General features: G+C 41.4%; 1 protein-coding gene across 1 annotated transcript; it reads left to right on the top strand.

Annotated features, from left to right (window-relative positions):
- Nucleotides 1-20: 20 nt before the first annotated feature.
- Nucleotides 21-12,983, top strand: ARRDC4 (arrestin domain containing 4). The gene is made up of 8 exons (XM_054042532.1): nucleotides 21-351; nucleotides 3,530-3,599; nucleotides 4,067-4,214; nucleotides 7,451-7,553; nucleotides 8,229-8,485; nucleotides 9,491-9,650; nucleotides 10,004-10,158; nucleotides 10,284-12,983. Exons 1-8 carry the CDS (start codon nucleotides 24-26, stop codon nucleotides 10,338-10,340), a joined length of 1,278 nt encoding a protein of 425 aa, XP_053898507.1. The 5' UTR covers nucleotides 21-23; the 3' UTR covers nucleotides 10,341-12,983.
- The last annotated feature ends 6,722 nt before the right edge of the window (nucleotides 12,984-19,705 follow it).

The following is a 19,705-nucleotide window of genomic DNA, read 5'->3' as shown; positions in this document are numbered from 1 at the left end:
GTTTCCCCGGCAGCCGGGGGGCGATGGCGGGGGAGGCGGCCGGGCCCGGGGCCGGGCGGAGGGTGAAGGCGCTGGCCCTAGTGCTGGAGGATGAGGCCCGGCGGGGCGGCTACGCGAGCGGGGACACGGTGTCGGGCCAGGTGCTGGTGGAGCTGGCGGGGCCGCTGCTTCTCCGGGCCCTGCGCCTGGAGGCCACGGGCCGGGCCTGGGCGGCCTGGAGCAAGGGGTCCGTCCGGGTCTCCTCTGCCCGGGCCCGCGGGGGCGCGGGGCGGGGCGTCCCGGGGCCCCGACGGGAGGCCGAAGTGCGGTATCTGGACATCCGGCAGAGCCTCCTGCGGCAGCCCCCGGAAGGTGAGGGGGGGGGAAGGATCGGTGGGGGAGGGGAGGGGTGTCTCTGGAAGGGAGGGATCAGTGAGGGGGGAGGGGAGTGTCTCTGAGGGGGGAGAGGAGGGGGTGTCTCTGAGGGAAGGGAGGGATCGGTGGGGGGGCAGAGGGGTAAGGTGCTGGGGGAGGAAGGGGGTATGTCCGAGGGAACAGGACGTTGGGGAAGGAAGGGGAGTGGGAGGGGTTAAAGGAATGGGGGGGGCTAAAGGGAGGGGGTGGGAGGTGCTGGGGGAAGGAGATATGTCCGAGGGAATGAGGGGGGTCTAAAGGGAGGGGGTGTGAGGTGCTGGGGAAGGAGATATGTCCGAGGGAATGAGGGGGGTCTAAAGGGAGGGGGTGTGAGGTGCTGGGGAAGGAGATATGTCCGAGGGAATGAGGGGGGTCTAAAGGGAGGGGGTGTGAGGTGCTGGGGAAGGAGATATGTCCGAGGGAATGAGGGGGGTCTAAAGGGAGGGGGTGTGAGGTGCTGGGGGAGGGAGATATGTCCGAGGGAATGAGGGGGGTCTAAAGGGAGGGGGTGTGAGGTGCTGGGGAAGAGGGTCTGAAGGGGTGAGCAGGGAGGGGGTTCTGTAGGAGGGGTTGGTCATCATGTTCTTCCTGCACAAGGGTCTCCTTGTGGCGCCAATAGTTCCCTCTGGTGACGTCTCGGATTTTATGTTGGTTTGTTTCTGTGTCTTCCTGTTCGCCTTCTCTGCCAAGCCTGTTGGGGAGCCAACTGCTCTGGGGAGGTAGTTTCCCTTAGCGATAGGGCTCTTAGCAATCTCCAATTAGCATGTCAAGCTCCCAGTACTCTAACTTTTGCAATAGTCATGGGTTAGTTGCAGCCTCTTTCACAGCTTGTCTTTATTTTCAGTGTATCATCAGTTTGAAACTCAGGAAGTGAGTTCCCAAAATAAGTGTGAGGTTTCATGGGTAGTTGAAGCTGGGGAAGTGAGAGATGAGGCTCCTGAGCTGCCCTCCTGACTCCTTGGGGATTTTTGCATTTCTGATATACTTCTCTTTCAAGCTGCTAAGAAGTATCTAGTAAAATTGAGTAAATGTGTTTGTTTGATAAATACAGATGCTTTGATTAGATTTCTAAATTAACTTTTTAACAGTTCAGAGCAATATCTGATAGAAGCCCTCCTTTCCCACTCCTTGAGTGTCTGTAACACTGCAGAAAATTGCCATTTGACTTTCTCTGGGTCCATAGAAGTTGGAAAAATCCTGTCTGCCTTTTGGAGGGATTTGAGGTTTAATAAACAGTAGCTTGCACCTATTGAGAAACATTTTATGTGCTGTCAGCTTCTGTTTGAAAAAGTCGAAGTTGTGTTTGACTTGGTCCTCATTGACGCAATTTAAGGAGACTTGTTCAAGTGACTGTGTTAGGTCAGTGTTTCCTAAACTTGGGACGCCGCTTGTGCAGGGAAAGCCCCTGGCGGGCTGGGCCGGTTTGTTTACCTGCCGCGTCCGCGGATCCGGACAATTGCGGCTCCCACTGGCCGTAGTTCGCTGCTCCAGGCCAATGGGAGCTGCTGGAAGCAGCATGCCCTGAGGGACTTACTGGTCGCCGCTTCCAGCAGCTCCCATTGGCCTGGAGCAGCGAACTACGGCCAGTGGGAGCCGCAATTGTCCGGACGCGGTAGGTAAACAATCCGGCCCAGCCCGCCAGGGGCTTCCCCTATACAAGTGACGTCCCAAGTTTGGGAAACACTATGTTTGAAATGCTGCTTTGTATTAACTATTTTTGGGTGTATTTGGAGCAATACACGCAAAATATACTTAAGAATGGCCATACTGGGTCAGGCCAAAGGTCCACCTAGCCCAGTATCCTGTCTTCTGACAGTGGCCAATGCCAATTGACCCAGAGGGAATGAACAGAACAGGTAATCAAGTGATCCATCCCCTGTCACCTATTCCCAGCTTCTGGCAAACAGGCTAGGGACACTGTCCCTGCCCATCCTGGCTAATGGCCATTGATGGACCTATCCTCTATGAACTTATCTAGTTCTAAAGTCTGCCTCTTTAGTCTGAACTTTCCCTTTTTTCCCCATCCCTTTCTTGTGTTCCACCTGAATTTCTCCTGTCTAGCATTACATTTGTTTGATTATGTAGTCACTCGATTACAGTCTCAGTTCAAATTCCACGTGATTTGGACTTGGGCACCTTAGCGTGCCTTGTAAACATTTTTTTTCAAATCCTCAGTAAGGAGGCTCTCAGAGCAGCTGGCCTCCTTTTGATATCTTAAGGATATTTGATTATATATTACCGTGTTTGTTCAAGAATATAGGTCAAAACATATAGAAAAGCTTTATTTGGAAATGAGACCATGCTGAATGATTGAAAGTTTAAATATAAGGAATTTCAAACTTGTTGGATAGGCTCTTTAATGACACAAGAACCAAGTTCTTGTATATTTAATGGTATGGTATGGTATGGTTTTTGAACGAAAAGGATATTGTACATTTATTTGAGGTGATAATATGAGTAATTTTAAAAATGATTTTTCCGAAGCTACATTGGTTCAATTTAAAAGAATGCTTGAGTTTGGAATATTGAAACAAAATAGAAATCTTTCCATAAAATGGAGGAGGGGGAAATCCAATAGAAACACGTGTTCCCCAACAAATACGATGCTGCCATGTTTGTGACTCCGCAATTGCAGCATTGTGCTACCTCATGAGAATCAAAGTAAAGCTGGCATGTCTGTTTTCATTGTCTAAGCAAAGTGAAAAGTAAATATAAGGAGAAAATTAGAATTTTTAAATACTTTTCATATAAGATCTTTTGTAATAAAACTAATGTTTTAATATTAGTAACCTGAGTATATATTGAACTTTTGTGATCAAGCTTTTCTATCAATAAAAGATGGTTAGATTGCCAATTATAAAAGTGGATTAACCCTCTCCTCCCAAAAAGAAGAACCTTATATAAGTACTTATGGGAAAATTTTATTAGAATGTGGCTAGAGTTAAGTATTGAAACTTAAGATCTACAGATTTCCTTAGTTTCATTAGTTCAGCAGTGAATTTGGTGAATATACAGGGTCTGAGCCAAAGCCCATTGAAGTCGGTGTGAGTCCCTTTTGCAGCTGAACAAAATTCCATAAATTATATAAGCTATTTTAATAAATTTTTAAATAGAATATAACCTCATTCTTCTACAGGTGAAGATGGCTTATTCCTGTTAGAAGCTGGAAAACATGAATTCCCATTCAGCTTTCAACTTCCACAGGAGTAAGTAAAACAATGTAACTCAAATGATCATTTTGACAATTTTTGCTCTTGAAGAATAACTAGAGTAACTGGAGCAACTTAATCTCTTGGTTTTCATTTTTCCAAATCAGATTAATAAATAAACTTTTATGGTTATCTTGACCAGCCATCACATAGGCTTGCCTAATGTATTCTGATTTCCCCAAGGGCTTAAATAGAAATCTTCCCATAACATTGGTAGCTGGGGGAGAGAATCCAATAGAAATATAACACTGCCATATTTGACTCAACCATTGCAGCATTGTTCTAGTGTATGAGAATCAATGTAAAACTGGTGTGGTAGTTTTCGTTGTCTATGCAGGGCTCAAAGTAAATATAAGGAATAAGGGGGTGTGTGTGTGTGTGTGTGTGTGTGTGTACACACACAAAGTTTGGAATCCTATGATAAGCTTACATGTGAAAATGTTTTTTATGACTGTTTGTTTCAGACCTTTGGTGACCTCTTTTAGTGGAAAGTATGGCAGTATTCAGTACTGCGTGAAAGCAATTCTGGAAAGGCCTGTAGTACCTGATCAAAGTGTAAAGAGAGAACTTCAGGTTATCAGCCATGTTGATGTCAACTCGCCAGCTTTCTTGGTAAGAACAATTTTTTTTTTTCCCCAAACCTGTGTTCAAGAAGTATTTATACCGAGCTGTAACCAGTTCAGTGGTACCATGGTCTGTCGTTTGCTGGCTTCTGAAAGCATATAAGCTCCCTTCTAAGCTTTCTCTATAAATAGATGATCTTGGGTTGTGTGAATTGCAAACAGAGTGGCTTTTTTAATACCATTGATTTAATACCTCCCTGCCCACAGGGCTGCTTTTGCCAAAAAGTTATGCAGGCTTGAAATGCATTAATAAGGCTTAATAATAATTAATAAATAATGCACAAGCCTAAAGTAGTTACTTTTACCAGAGCAACTACATTCACAGGGCTGCAGTGTCCTAAACTCTTCAATAATAGTAGGTTGAGGAACAGTAATTACAGAAGAGTATTAATCATGCTGAGTCTGTCATTTGAGCTCTGGCCATTATGCTATGTATCCTTCCATTTTTGCATGTCATTTTCTAACTTAAGTGCATGCATGCAGCTGCTTCAGAGATCTTTTCAGTTATTTCTTATAACCGATTTGGCCACATTAAAGCATTGAACTTCTAATAATCACTAGAAATACTGTAGAGTAATGAGAAAGATCAGCCTCTAAGTAACAGAATAGGCAAGATGGAAGCTAATGAGCTAGATTCTTTTATCTAAACCCATATTATCAAAATAATATAAAATTATACCTTGCACTTTCATGATAGCGACTAGGACCTAATGGTTATTCATTTAAATATGAATGAATATCTGCTTCAGAGAAAAACCTAGGATAATGTTAACGTTCCATCATAATACTAATGAGACTAAGATGTGTTTTTATGTTGGATGATTTACTTTTCTCCTAATGTAGCATAGCCTTTGTTTCATTTTTCTTTTTTTAAAATTTAGAACTTGTATAAATCTTTTGGCAGTGACAACTGTAAGGAGTAGATCTAGTCCTTGCAATATACACAACTCTATTAATGGTCAAAAATAGGCAATATTGTCGTGTATGTGTGTGTGTGTGTGTGTATATATATATATATATATATATATAAATAAATGGAAAAAATTTTGAAAGGCACCTTTATTGTGTTACTATGAAGTCAGAATATCTTTTTTTTTTTTTTTTTTTTAAGTTAGTCATTTTAGGGCACCATAAAGAAGAGCTTGTTCCGCAGGAATCTAAAGTTACATAATTTAAATTCATTCTGCAAAGAATCTTCTAACACTGGGATTGTGCCCCTTTTATTATGTGTGTATATATTGTATAAAGAAAGCTGTATAGGTTTTTTTCCAAAAAGTTGTGTTTTGTGTGGTGGTGACTTTACTTTAGAAATACCAGGAAAGTAAAGTCTGGTCATCCTTGGTTTGCTAGAAGACCTACTTGATGTCTCGGACTACGTTTACTGTGGGCTTTCTCCCGTTTCTTTTACAAAGTCTGGTTTATCCAAAATGTAACTATCCATTAATGTTAAATAAATAGTTACAATCTAAAACTAAAATTCCAAACAGTCCAATTAAAAATCACATCTCCGTTGACTGATGTTTCATTCGTGACTTTTGTGATGTTGAAGTCGCAACCTGAATTTCTAATGTTAAAAAAGCAGATTTTTAAATTAAAACAAAGCTAACATTTTTTGGTTCATATCCGTACATCATGAAGAAAAGCACAAGCCAGTTTTTGTTTGTTTGTTTTTTCTGTGCAGTTCATCTTCTAAGCAATAGTCTAAAGTAGAGAATCAGACTTGAGCATCAGTATCTTTTAAATGAAATGTACAGTGACTGTGTGTTGATAGTGGTGGTATGAGGTTAAGGACTTGACGGTATTTGTACTATGTCCTCTGTAATTACAGAGGACAGGAATTTGGATATTTAGGACCAGATTCCTCAGCTCATTGCCCACAAGTGAAAGTCAATGAGACTCTGCTTGTGCTCAACAAGTTGCAAGATTGGGGCCTTTCAGTGGCTCCCATACTTCATTGATTCACATGCCACCATCTTAAAAATGTGTGGTGAAGTGAATGGATGGAACATCAAGCTCATGTACCGCACTGTGGGAACCCCTAATACAGTGTTTCCCAAACTTGGGTCACTGCTTTTGTAGGGAAAGCCCCTGGCGGGCCGGGCTGGTTTGTTTACCTGCTGCGTCTGCAGGTCCGGCCGATTGCGGCTCCCACTGGCCGCATTTCGCTGCTCCGGGCCAATGGGAGCTGCTGGAAGCAGCGCGGGCCGAGGGATGTACTGGCTGCCGCTTCCAGCAGCTCCCATTGGCCCGGAGCAGCGAACCGCGGCCAGTGGGAGCCGCGATCGGCCGGACCTGCGGACGCAGCAGGTAAACAAACCGACCCAGCCCGCCGGGGGCTTTCCCTACACAAGCGGCATCCCAAGTTTGGGAAACACTGCCCTAATATATAATTGTTTTTGCATTCTATTCATAGCTGCAGCTGGATCCTGACTTTGAGTTCTAGTAAGCTGGGATTCTATGTCAATCACCTATTTAGTTTACTTGCATTTTGCAAGCTTACTGTAGCAATCTTCTGGAGCTTTGCACGGGTAATGTAAATTTCACCTGACATGACAGTCGTACTGTGGGAGAGCTGTTTTCATCGCTTAGGTCTGAATTTTAATGTATGTTTGTAGTTTAACTTAGCCTTGCAAAATTGCTATGAAAATAGACCAGCTCAGGCACAAAATATACTCACCCACACTTTAATGTGATTGATGATACGTAAAATATAACTTACTTTTTCTTTATCTGCCAAATAGTTGCTTGTTCCAGGCTAATGGGTGAAATAAAAGCTAAACTAATTACTTTCATTTTCTTGCATAAAAATGAAATATTAATGTAAACTACCAAATACAATGATTGCCCTTCAGGGAAGATATTTTCTCTTAGCCCTTTAAAGGCCACGACTGTAAAACTTGGGTGTAACTTGCATGCTTTGAACTTTGCATACAGCTAAAATTCAAATGCATTGAAAATGTATGTTGGTCACTTTTTACATTTAATAGTTTTTATGTTGGATTCAATTTGGCTGGGTTTTTTTAAACTTGGAAATGACCACATCCTGGTTGAAGACCATGGGAAAACTCCTACTGTCTTCAGTAGTACTACCAGGATTTCATCCCAAATTGGTTCTGAGCTAGATTCCAAAATTCTCTATCCATTAACTTTAATTTCACAGTGCAAATAGCTGGCAGATTTTTGCCATTTGAAATTAAAAACTTTTTATCATTGTGTTTTTTGTAGATGCCTGTTTTGAGAAGCAAGGAGAAGCTGGTTGGCTGTTGGTTTTTCACCTCTGGTCCAGTCTCTCTGAGTGCCAAAATTGAGAGGAAGGGATATTGTAATGGTAAGAATTTTCTTCAACTCTGAAATACACTTGTGAATATTAGCATAATCTTAATAATCAAGCTATTTGGTCATGTCTTCAAACACAGAAGCAGTTCAAAACCAACACTAGTTTGTAACAACAGTTAAATGAATACTTCTCATTTAGCAGTTAGTGAAATCAGACGTGTGTAAACTTGGTGAAAAGATTACATCTGTTGGTAATGCAAATTGAAAGCTAGTGTTCTTATTCAAAAGGTGGCTTACATTTGACATACCAGGAGTGTAAAGGACAACAGAATAAAGCTGTTCGGCAGGCAGACTGTTTTATTAGAATGTTATGTTTAGCTTTTTTCTGTAGAACTCTATATTAAGAATAATACATATAATCTATCACCACTGTATCTACGTGCTTATCACAAGCCTTCTGGAAGTGCAAGTATTCTTAGAGAAACACTAGAATACATCTAGCAAACCAAGCTTTTACAACATGTCTAGCTTATAAACATTGATAACTTTAAAAAAAAAAAAATAAGGTGTTAACTCTGGACGCCAGTTTGCAAAGGTAGACTACATTAAGGGGATGAACAAAGCTAATATCATACATTACATATGACGTATACACTTTGTAAATTGTTATCCTCAAATAATGCTAGAAAACTGCACATTTATTTACAAGACCTTTTTCTATTTTTAGAGGAAGCCATACCAATCTATGCAGAAATTGAGAATTGTTCCTCTCGTTTGATTGTTCCAAAAGCTGCCATTTTCCAAACACAGACTTATCTGGCCAGTGGGAAGACAAAGACTTTCCGTCAGATGCTTGCCAATGTACGAGGAAACCCTATTGCTTCTGGGAGTACAGATACCTGGAATGGGAAAACTCTGAAAATCCCACCTGTAACCCCTTCCATTCTTAACTGTTGTATCATCAGAGTAGAGTATTCTTTAGCTGTAAGTACAGGGTTTTTGTCACAAATAAACTTAGTGCTTCAAAATAAGCATACAATTTGAACTTCATTAATAGTTATGCAGTTGTATGAATGTTTCATGATGTCGTTAAATCTTAAGACTTCTTTAAAGTAAATGTTAGTATGGAGATGGAAAACAGACTACAGGCATATCAGTGACTTCCCATAGACAACAGCAAGAACTGGGCACAATCTCTTTCCAACAAAGAGGACAATGTCCGATTGGGTATAGAGGATAATTATAGTGACTGATTGCTGTTCGTATTGGAGACCAGACAGGAAGAAGTTTCAGTGAACAGGGCATGGAAGAGTTTTCTCTTTTGGGACAGCTCTCCAGTATATTATGGAGAAGGAAACAGCAAGAATGGGACACGGTCTGCAGGCATGAGGGGGAAAGAGAAAGGAATTGAAGTTATTACCAGGATATTGAAACTGACTGACAGGAATTATTGCGATGGAGGAAGTGGAGAGAATTTAGAGGGATTAATTAATCGCTTGCCCATGCCGCTTCTCGCCGCCCCATTGGCCCGGGACGGTGAACTGCGGCCAGTGGGGGCCGCGATCGGCCGAACCTGCCGCGATCAGCCGAACCTGCCGCGTCAGCAGGTAAATAAAACTGGCCCGGCCCGCCAGGGTGCTTACCCTGGCGAGCTGCGTGCCAACGTTGCTGACCCCTGGATTAGATGGACGGAGACAAGTCAGAAGTGAAAAGATTAAACCTGAAAGTTATTTGCATCAAGATTCTGGTTGAAACTCCTTACAAAACGAGGAAAAGGTCATCTAGAGGCAGCCTTAAAACTATTGTCTTCTTTCTATGCTTTATCAAGTACTAGCTATACTTTTCTTAACTGGACTCAGTAAATTTGTTAATGGTTTTTTTAATAACTTACATAAAGGAAGTCTGTCTGCTTCTATGAAATCCAGTTACGTTGTATCTTCATGACTCCTCTCATCCTGTTGTATGTGGGGCGGGGGATTTGTCACACAGGTATATATCCATATTCCTGGTGCTAACAAGTTGATGATTGAATTGCCACTGGTAATTGGCACAATTCCATATACTGGGTTTTCAAGCAGGAACTCCAGCGCCGGCCAGTTCAGCGTGGACATGAGTTGGTTGGCACTGACCATGCCAGAACACCCTGAAGGTATGTATTTTGAGCTTATCTGGATTCATGATCTCTATAATAGAAGCAGGGACTGTTGTGCTAGTTTAAAGCTTCAATTCCTGTAATGTGCCTTTTGAATCACTTCAGTTTATTAATACCATAAAATTGGCATACCCTATGAATTTACTGTTCACCAGATGTCATTAAAATAAAATACCTAATATATTTGTAGAATTTTTCATTGTTTTATTGGGATATAAATTTCTTAATGTTCTCAGGAATTGAGATACAGACACAGTCTAGAAACAAGTGAATCATTCAATGAATTTATTATTTGACAGTGGCATCTCTCTCTCTCTCTCTCTCTCTCTCTCTCTCTCTCTCTCTTTAAGCACCACCAAATTATGCTGATGTAGTATCACAGGAAGAGTTCTCTAGACATGTTTCTGCTTACGCACAACCAGTTAACTGTGAGGAACAATTATGTGGTCACATGTTTGCCTATATACAGGAGTTCCGGTTTCAGCCTCCACCTCTCTATTCAGAGGTAAATAAAACAACATGCTGCTATTAGATTTGTAAATAAAAGTTCCATATCAAACTACATGAAAGGTTTAAATATTACATGACTGTATAGGAAGTAATCATCTTGATTTTTTTTTCGGTCTACAGATTGATCCACATCCTACTCATATAGAAGAGACCCAGTCTGTTTCATTCATGCTCTAAACAATATTTGAAATAGCTGTATTGTGATGAAATGGAATCCCTTATGCTTCAGCTGTTAGTAAAGCTAAAAGGAAACTGCTTTCTCATTAAGAGCTTAAGTTCAGAAACAAAGTGCAAAGGCAATTGGAGTTGGAAGTCTGAGCATGTTTGGCATTAAAAGAATCCCTTTTGGATTAGTCTGCAGAGGAGGTGTGGATGTCAAATTATGTGACTAAGTGGGAGCAGCCAAGATTTGAGGTGTGGGAAGTGTTTGAGAATATTCATGAAGAGATACTACATAAAGTATAAGCAAGAGTTTTAAGGATATATCAAAGAGGAATGAAAATGTACTTACACTTAAGGACTGCTTGGAAGAATCTGAATTAAAGTACATTTGTATCTCAAGAATGAGAGGTAGGATAGAATTTCCAAAAGATTCTCCTGTGTTCCAGGGGCTTCATTTTGCACTGTCTGTAATCAAGAAAAGGAACACTAACTAAAATCTAGAGTTCCAGCTCTAACTCCACCTACAAGCAAACTTTATGGGAACATATCCTTCTAACATCAGTCAAGTGGTACTATTTCATCATTCATGCTGAATTTCAAATGGTCACGGATGGCAAAATATAGCTATTACTGCAATATTATGAAAGCAAGAAGCTAGTCTTTATTGTGTGAAAGACAAACTACTTAAAAGAGAAAGTTGGACTTCGATAACAGCTTATGCACTATGTGTTTTTTGTTTTGTTTTTGGGGGGCGGGGGGGGGAATTATTCTAGCCTCTTGTGCTCCTTAAGATACACACACAAAATCAGTATAGCTTGTGGATAGCATGATAATGGGAGGCAAGGCAAGGAACAGAGAATGTCTTCTTGCTGATAGCAGATATATTTATCAAAGTGGATTTATTCAAAAGCCTTTTAAGCCTACCTCTGTTTTGGATACCTATTTAGGGTCAGACTGAGACCAAAAACAACATCTAAGACTCGCACTAATTTGAAAGGTTCTAAAAGGGACCCTAAATTTCCGCAGTTAACAAATAAAAGAGGCAAGGGGTTTGGGGAGGAGTATACACTTAGTTTAGATCTGAAGACAAAGTGGAAAGTAAACCATGTATTTTTGACAGCAGTCAACCAGCAAGGGAACAAAATCCTTCTGTAAAGGCACACATTTTTTTCATTGTTTTCTGTGGTTTTGTTCAAAGACCTAATCTGTCATTGGCGGCTGCACTGTTCATTGTTATCCATACTCTAGTATTTTTCCTGTCTGTAATTTTTTGCTTTGGTGCAATATTTTATTATTTTCTTCCTCAGGTCACTTAGAACAGTGAGATTTTTCTTGCTGCTAAGGATGAAGGTACTGCCCTTACTGCCTTCATCTAGAGTAGAATGTTTGCTTCCTACTAAGCATAAATTTGTGTAGGTAATCTAACCGATGACCACACTGTCAGCAGTTCACTTGGAAAAAAAAGCAGAAAAATAGTATTCTCAATGTGCAAATGTCCAGTTTATAATAGTGTTAGATATGTTTTTTTTGAACTGCTAAAACTACTTTGTATATCTGACTAAAGGGTTTTGGGTTAGAAATGCTAGTGCTTCATAGGGTAGAACACTGTATTTTTTTTTGGTGATTAAAAGTAAGTGCCATTGCAACGTCTATCAAAAACTGCAGTTTTAAAAAAGTGTTTAAATGGTTTTATATATTACTTAAGTGAATAAAGTGTGGCTTTTTTTTTTTTTTTTTTGGTAACAGGATTTTTCTGCTGGCATATTTATTTTCACTTTGTGTCCATCCTTTAGTATGACTTTCTCCTTTAATTTCTTGCTTTTGAGTTAACTATTGACTCACCATTGTGTATAATAAATGTGGTACTGATGCAGATATATGTATTTTAAAACTGCAGGTTTTTTCACTTGCAATTTTAAGTATGGTCTTCTCTAGCAAATGCAGCTTTAACCAAAATTTGACTCTTCTTTTAGAAGACACTTGGCGTTTTCTTAGTCTCAAGTTGAATGTAGCTGTCATGCATGTTGATGGCATGCCCATTTAGTCAATGCAATATTTTAATTTACAGCACCTTAAAAGGGAACACACACCAATATTGTCCTCACTAAAATATCATTTGTCCTAACTAAACTGATAGCCACACTACTGCTATTTAACTTTCATGTCAGTCATACAGAATATTAACCTAAGAAATATGAGGTGCTTACAATGACTGTAAAACCTAATGGTTGATGGGTAGTATGTTGGTACAAACATGATCATGCAAGCAAGAGTGTGTGTCCATGAAAGGTAAAGATGCATCTCTAGTTTTAAAAAAAACAAACAAAAAAAACCTTGGGTTGCTTTTTGGTTTGCAGGAAAACTGTGGCCTTAAATTGTGGCAAAAAAAGATTCTTAAGCGCACAAGGCTTTTAAGGAAAGGATGAAAGTTTGAAGGCCCAATTCTGCTCTGCGATACCTGGTTTAGAGGGTGGAATCTGGTCCTTAGTTGTGTACTTTGCACAATAATGAATTCAGCATGCACATAGGTTGTGTTTGATAACTGTGAAACAGGTCTTTTTAAAAAAAACTTAAACTTTAACATACAAGGATATGATTGTATTTTGTACTTATATGAGCCCTATGGGTTCTCCTTGTTTAATAAAAATGTAAAACTTACGTTGTAGTGATTATTTATAGAAATTGATTACAACTATAGTATAATATTTCAGAGCTAAGTAACTCAAAAGCTGGTTGTAAAGTCTCTTGTCGAACAGACATGTCTACTCCAACATACTCAGACAGGAGGAGAACCTTTTTATACTTAATTTTTAAGATTTTGAACTGTAATCTTAAATATGCAAGGGTGTCTTACTGGAGACTTCAGCACTATTTCCCATCCCACAAACCTACCCATATAGTCTCACTTAGGGTACATCTACACTACAGGGGGGAGTCGATTTAAGATACGCAAATTCAGCTACGTGAATAGCGTAGCTGAATTCGATGTATCGCAGCCGACTTACCCCGCTGTGAGGATGGCGGCAAAATCGACCTCTGCGGCTTCCTGTCGAGGGTGCTTACTCCCACCTCCCACGGAGTAAGAGTGCCGATTTGGGCATCAATTGTCGCGTCCCAACGGGACGTGATAAATCGATCCCCGAGAGGTCGATTTCTACCTGCCGATTCAGGCGGGTAGTGTAGACCTAGCCTAAGAATTGGAACAGCTCCATCAGTACAATAAATTTAAAGTAACAAGACTCAATCCTGTATCTCTTACCCATAATGACATAAGTAGAAGGATACATTTTAATTGAATTTTGTTGGTCATATGCCAGCATATTTTGAAATACATCTGAAGTAGTAGCCTGTCTGACTGCTGTGGTTTTTACCACACATTGCCTTTATGCAAGGCCTCTTGTACTAAGCAGCTCATTAGAACTAAATAATGCAGCAGGGCTGCACTGAATTATGTGGCGAAGCTTAACTGACTACCAAAAGATAGATGTCCTTTACAGGAGCCACACCACAGGAATCATCCGAAGGGGGTGAAGAATTGTCTTAGGGGCCAGCTGTCATGTTATCTTCCTAAGCCACAACAGAGTTATGTTTCTGGGAAGCTTAGCAGTTGTTCTGACTAGGAAGGTGTCTGCTCTGCCACTATCCTAAAAATAAGGTTCTAGACAGCTTAAACCCCTTCACAGCAGGTCAAGGGTATGACAAGACTTGGGAAGCTCCTAAAATTGCAAGCTGAATAGCTGGAAAACAGCAGTTATTTTTGTGTGGTTGCACATGGTGCACATCTTGCACAAGTGCTGCATTTATTTTCTTAGCAGCCTCATGATTGTATCATGTATGGAGCCTTGTCTTTAGAGGAACTGTTGCCATGGAACGTGTGGTAGTGAAAAAGTCACGTTAAGGGCAACGGATTTAATCTTTTCCCAAATACTTGTATTCTGGTTTCACTGTCCTATACATTACATGTAGTAATGAGAGAATTCTTTCAGTAGCACTCGGTGGACAAAAATAAGTGAAGCTTTTCAGCTCTTTCTGCGAGGCCATCATCCTAAAATATCCAACTGCACTGAGTAGAGTTGTGCTCCATCTGGGTTAAAATGCAGCCATTTTTTGTTGAGCCCTGGGGGGGGGGAGGGAATGAAGACAAATTTATTTTTAAACCTAGTTTTAATGTGCCCTTTAAACAAACTCCAGCCACTATTGATTTTAGTAAGAAAGAACAGTGTATTCTAATATATTGGGTTTTTTAAAAAGGAGAGGATAGTAGCTCTTCTGTGCAATCTGCAGTTCAGCATGACAACACAGAAATCCAGATCTCATTTAGTGTATGAAATATGTACTATGCCTTCATTCTACCCCCTCGAATTTTGCAGATACGCGCATGAATTCAATAGAGTTGTAGCTGCTTACACCAGTGGTGAATTTGATCCTTAGTCTTTATGCTGAGGGCCTTCTTAGTAACACAACACGTGTGATTACAACTATTCCTGACAAATCTCAGCAACCATCTCTTCAGAGAACAAGAGGAAATACTTAGTTTTGGATTGTGTTCAGCTACTTGGACTTCTTTATGGCAAGAAAAACCTAAACCTACAAGGTAAGAGTAGAAACTGCTGATTCTGATATACCCATTAGTATCTCCTGAGTCAAACTGGGAAGTGGATAGTTACTTTAAATATTTGCTGAGACTTTGTAATTTAGTTGATTGATCCCTAATTATGGTTACAAAGAGGGAATGATTTCAGGGAGACCAAACCAGCAGTCAGTCTAGTTTAGAATTTTAGGCTGGGATAACTAAAATAGTGGGGGCTTTTTTGTTTTGTTCTGAGGGTTTTTTCTTTTTAAAGATTTTTATCAAAACTGGTTGAGCGGCATAATTAGAGCTGAGCTTTTAACCAGAACATGCTTCTATTGTTGAATAGTGAAGCGTACATAGGATTTGCTACATAGAAATAACTGTCAACAGAAATAGAACAAATAACTTATCTACTAACCGGATAAAGTTAATATTCAAAAATAATGAAATCTGAGCCTGGAAAACCAGAACAAGGTTGCAGAACACATAAGAGGCAGATTCCCACTGACGGCAATGTCAATTTATGCCAATTGCGAGTGTGCTGATTTTACACCAATCAAAACTCTGATTCAGACTCTGTCTACACTTGTAAAGTATTCTTCATACAGGACATCTGTGATTTAAAAAGCACTCCACAAATTATCATGCAGTGTATGCATGTCAGGGATATGTATAGTCACAGTTGTGGTAGAATGCAGCACCGTTCAGCAGCATGCAGAAGTAACGTGCAATATTGCTGCAAGGAATCCCCTGGAATCTACAAGGGCCAGGGATTGCTTAGCCCCTTGGTTCTATGTTTTCCTCTCACGTCCTTTAACAATCAATGGAAGCACCATACTGCAATACAAATGCTACATTCTCAGGCTAATACATGCACTTGATCAATAGCAAAGAAAGATAAGAAATTAGTATACACCATCCTGCTTAAGCTATCAACTGTGTCATCTATTGAGGATTTTGCTATTTTAAATAGGGTTACCATATTCTAAGGGTCCAAAAAGAGGACACTCCACGGGCCCCAGCCCTACCCCAGCCCCACCCCTTCCCCAGCCCCGCCCCAACTCCACCCCCTCCCCTGGACGCTTCGCACTGCCGGCCCGACCCCGGCCCCGCACCGCTGGCTCCAGCCCCGGCCCCGGGCCGAGCACCGCCCGGCCCGGCACTGCCGGCCCCGGGCCCCGCACCGCCAGCCCCCGGCTCCGCACTGCTGGCCGAGCACCCCCGGCCGAGCACTGCTGGCCCCGGCCCGCCCCCGGCCGAGCACTGCCGGCTCCAGCCTCCGGCCGAGCACCACCGGTCTCTCCCTCCCTATTTTCCCGGACATGTCCGGCTTTTGGGGATTTCCTCCCGGACGGGGATTTGAGGCCCAAAAAGCCGGACATGTCTGGGAAAATCCAGACGTATGGTAACCCTAGTTTTAAAATATTGCCAGGTGCATTTGGAGACTCTGTATGATCACTTTTTGTTGTAAACCAAGATGGTCTGGCTTTTCTAGGCATGCTGTAATCTCATCTATTTTTCCACTTCTATCCCATCAGCCAGTAATTTGAAATGCTCAAGTGTCAGAGTCCTCATTAGGTGGTCTCCATTTGTTCTCTTTTTGTGTATGTTTTTTATAAGTCCTACCAAAAAGGAATGGTATTGTGCTGCATTAACATGACTGTTTAGCCAGGCAGGTGGTTAAGTATGTGTATATTAGATTCAGAGAGACTGCTAATTTTCAGTAGAATTGTCAACTGATATTTTAAAAATTCTTACTATGTAAACTACACATTAGCTGATTTAGAGTGACTGAGTGTTGTTTACTGTTTTGTTCCATGTTCAACTTATCTCCAATTTCAAATGAATCTAATGTTTATTTTGGCTGTTCAACCTTTACATCATTTAATTAGTAAAATGCAGAACTTCCCATGAGGATCATTGTCCTGTTGCACACAGCGCTGTACAAACAGAGAGAGAGAGAGACAGTTCCCACCCAAAATTATAACTTGATTTTCACAGACAATCGGGTATTTTCATAAGTCAGTAGCTGGTTGTGTAATATCAGGCAAAGAAAAAAAATTGACATGACTTTGGCTACCTTGATTATGAGTTTTCACAACTGTTGGATAGATCACATAACCAACAGTAGACCTGATCATCTGTCTTTATATCCTAAAGTCTGAAATCTGCACCTCTACTAAACCTGTCTAATAAACAATGATATTCCATATTTAAGATGGAGAAAAATTGTTCTTTCCTGCCATAGAGGGCAAGACAAGAGGCAATGGGTTCAAACTACAGCACAACAGATTTAGATTAAATCTCAGGAAAAACTTGCTAACTGTAAGAACAGTAGGACAATGGAGCAGACTGCCTTGGGAGGTTGTGGAAGCTTCACTGGAGGTTTTCAAAAGGAGGTTGGAGCCATCTGTCTTGGATGGTTTAGACCTAACGCATCCTGCCTCTTGGCAGGGGTTAGACTAAATGACCCTTGCAGTCCTTTCTAAGCCTATAGTTCTATGATTCTATGTTTTGGTGAAACCAGGAGCACTTTTTCTTTATTGTCCAAGTAGCCAGCAATTTTGAAAGAAGAAAAAATGGAAGAGTTAAAAATGCAAAATTGATAATGGTCAGAAAACAAAAGGGCAATTTTTTGTGTGTAAAGTTGGCCTGTTTTACATTGCAATCCTTGTCTGCTCCTCATCTGTTTTGTCATCTGTTTTGATTGTAAGCACTTCAGTTCAGTGACCCTTCATTCTCGGATGGCTGTGAAGGTCCTAGAACACTTCTCGGTACTATATAAATAGCACTGTTTGATCTCATACCTTGTATCTTGCTCGTATGTCAGTCAGATTGAATTAGGCCTCAGAATGGGAAGAAAGCCACTCTCCTTTTTAAAATACCCCATATATACTCGTTCATTAGCCCATTCATTTATAAGCCGACCCCCCCTCCAAGATGGATAAGTAAAAATAGCAAAAACTGTATGACCCTTTCATAAGCCGACCCTCTATTTCAGGGGTTGGAAAACTTTGGCTCCCAGCCCGTCAGGGTAAGCTGCTGGTGGGTCGGGACATTTTGTTTACCTGGAGCGTTCACAGGCACGGAGCCCCTCAGCTCCCTGTGGCCGCGGTTCACCGTTCCCAGTCAATGGGAGCTGTGGGAAGTGGCGCGCAGGTCTGAACAGTGGCTTTCCCCTACATCATTCCACTGGCAGCAACACAGTTCTAGCATTTTGTAGAAACTGAATTAATGACTGAATCATTCTTCAACCCTGAGCCAGAGGCTGCAGATTCAATCCTTCGTCTCTGCTGAGAATGGTGACGAGGCAGATAACTGCAGTATGGACACTTACCGTATCAAACAGCAACAAGTAATTTGGTGGTAGGAAAGGAGTATAGCTGGGTAACATATATATTTTTAGTGAACAGATTTTTCTTCTGAAAATGCAAAAACTTCCACCTTGCGCCCCCCCCCCCCCCCCACAGCCCCGTGGCAGCTCCCCGCCTCCGCCCTGAGGCGCCACCCCCCCGTGGAAGCTCTCCGCCCAGGAAGCCATGCAGCAGCTCCCCACCCCAGCTCACCTCTGCTCTGCCTCCACCCTGAACACGCCGCCCCCGCTCCAATTCTCCTCCCCTCCCAGGCTTGCTGCACCAAACAGCTGATTGGCGCCAGAAACGTGGGAGGCAGGAGAAGTGGAGCGGCCGCTGCGCTGGGAGAGGGAGTCTGAGCCACACGTGTCAGCGCACCACCAGCAGCCCAGCCCAGGAACACTGTAAAAAAAAAAAATTGGGGGCACCCCTTTTTGGCGCTGCCAAATCTTGGCGCCCTAGGCAACCGCCTAGTTGGCCTTAATGGTAGCACCGGCCCTGCTGAAACTATTCATGAATTTGGGTTGAATTTGACAAATAGTTTCAGCTGAAAAAAAACTGAACTGAAACATCCATTATTTGCTCAACTCTCCCCAGGAAAGATATCCTGAAAAAGGCAGAGACTATGTGAATGATGAATGCGGGTTTTTTATTGTTATGGGAGATAGTCATGCCAAAGTAAATGCCTGCAGAAGATCTTCAGAGTTCATTTGAAAGCGTTTCTTGCAACATCAGAAATTCTGAGTAGCGCAAACCAGTCTAAAGCATCAAATATCAAAAGACAAAAATGGGCATCTTTAGGATATGCTTTAAGGATGCCAATAACACAATTTCAACAGCAAGAGACCATATGGACACTCCCTGGAAAGAGAAAAAGAGGGCAACCTAGAGAAACATTACACAGACCAATAGAGAAAGAAGCCAAACCCATCAGCATCACACTTAGAAACCTAAACAGACCAGCAAAAGACCAAAATAAATGGTGGAAACTGGTGGATGCCCTATGCACATGAGTCATGGGAGGATAAAGAAAATGCGGGAGAGATGTCAATTAACAATAACCATACAACTTTATATTATGTGTCTGGGCGGTGTCTAGCACTGTGGGGTCCTGATTTATGACTGAGGTTCCTTGGTGCTATGATAATACAAATACATTTGTAATATATATGGAGTGTACAACAGGAAAAGGGAGAGATTATGGACCTACTTAGGTGTGAGTGGGTCCACGGTGGTAGTGGAGAGGTAAGAAATATTAATAAAAGTGAATATGGTACTGATACCTAGAGACTTTTTGCATTTGGTTATTTTAAAGCAGGTCACTTTTCTCCAAAAGTTTTTCACATTTTGTTAATTTTTCGCTCAAATATATTCCAATAATTGTTTTCTAGTAAAACTGGTCCCCTTTCTTTGCTTTTCTTAAAGCATGAGATGGTTTTGAAAGGTGAATTTTC

This window comes from Malaclemys terrapin, chromosome 10, assembly GCF_027887155.1.
Source record: "Malaclemys terrapin pileata isolate rMalTer1 chromosome 10, rMalTer1.hap1, whole genome shotgun sequence".
Classification (NCBI taxonomy): Eukaryota; Metazoa; Chordata; order Testudines; family Emydidae; genus Malaclemys; species Malaclemys terrapin.
Note: the sequence above shows the minus strand (reverse complement) of the source record. Positions and strands in the feature narration are given on the sequence as shown.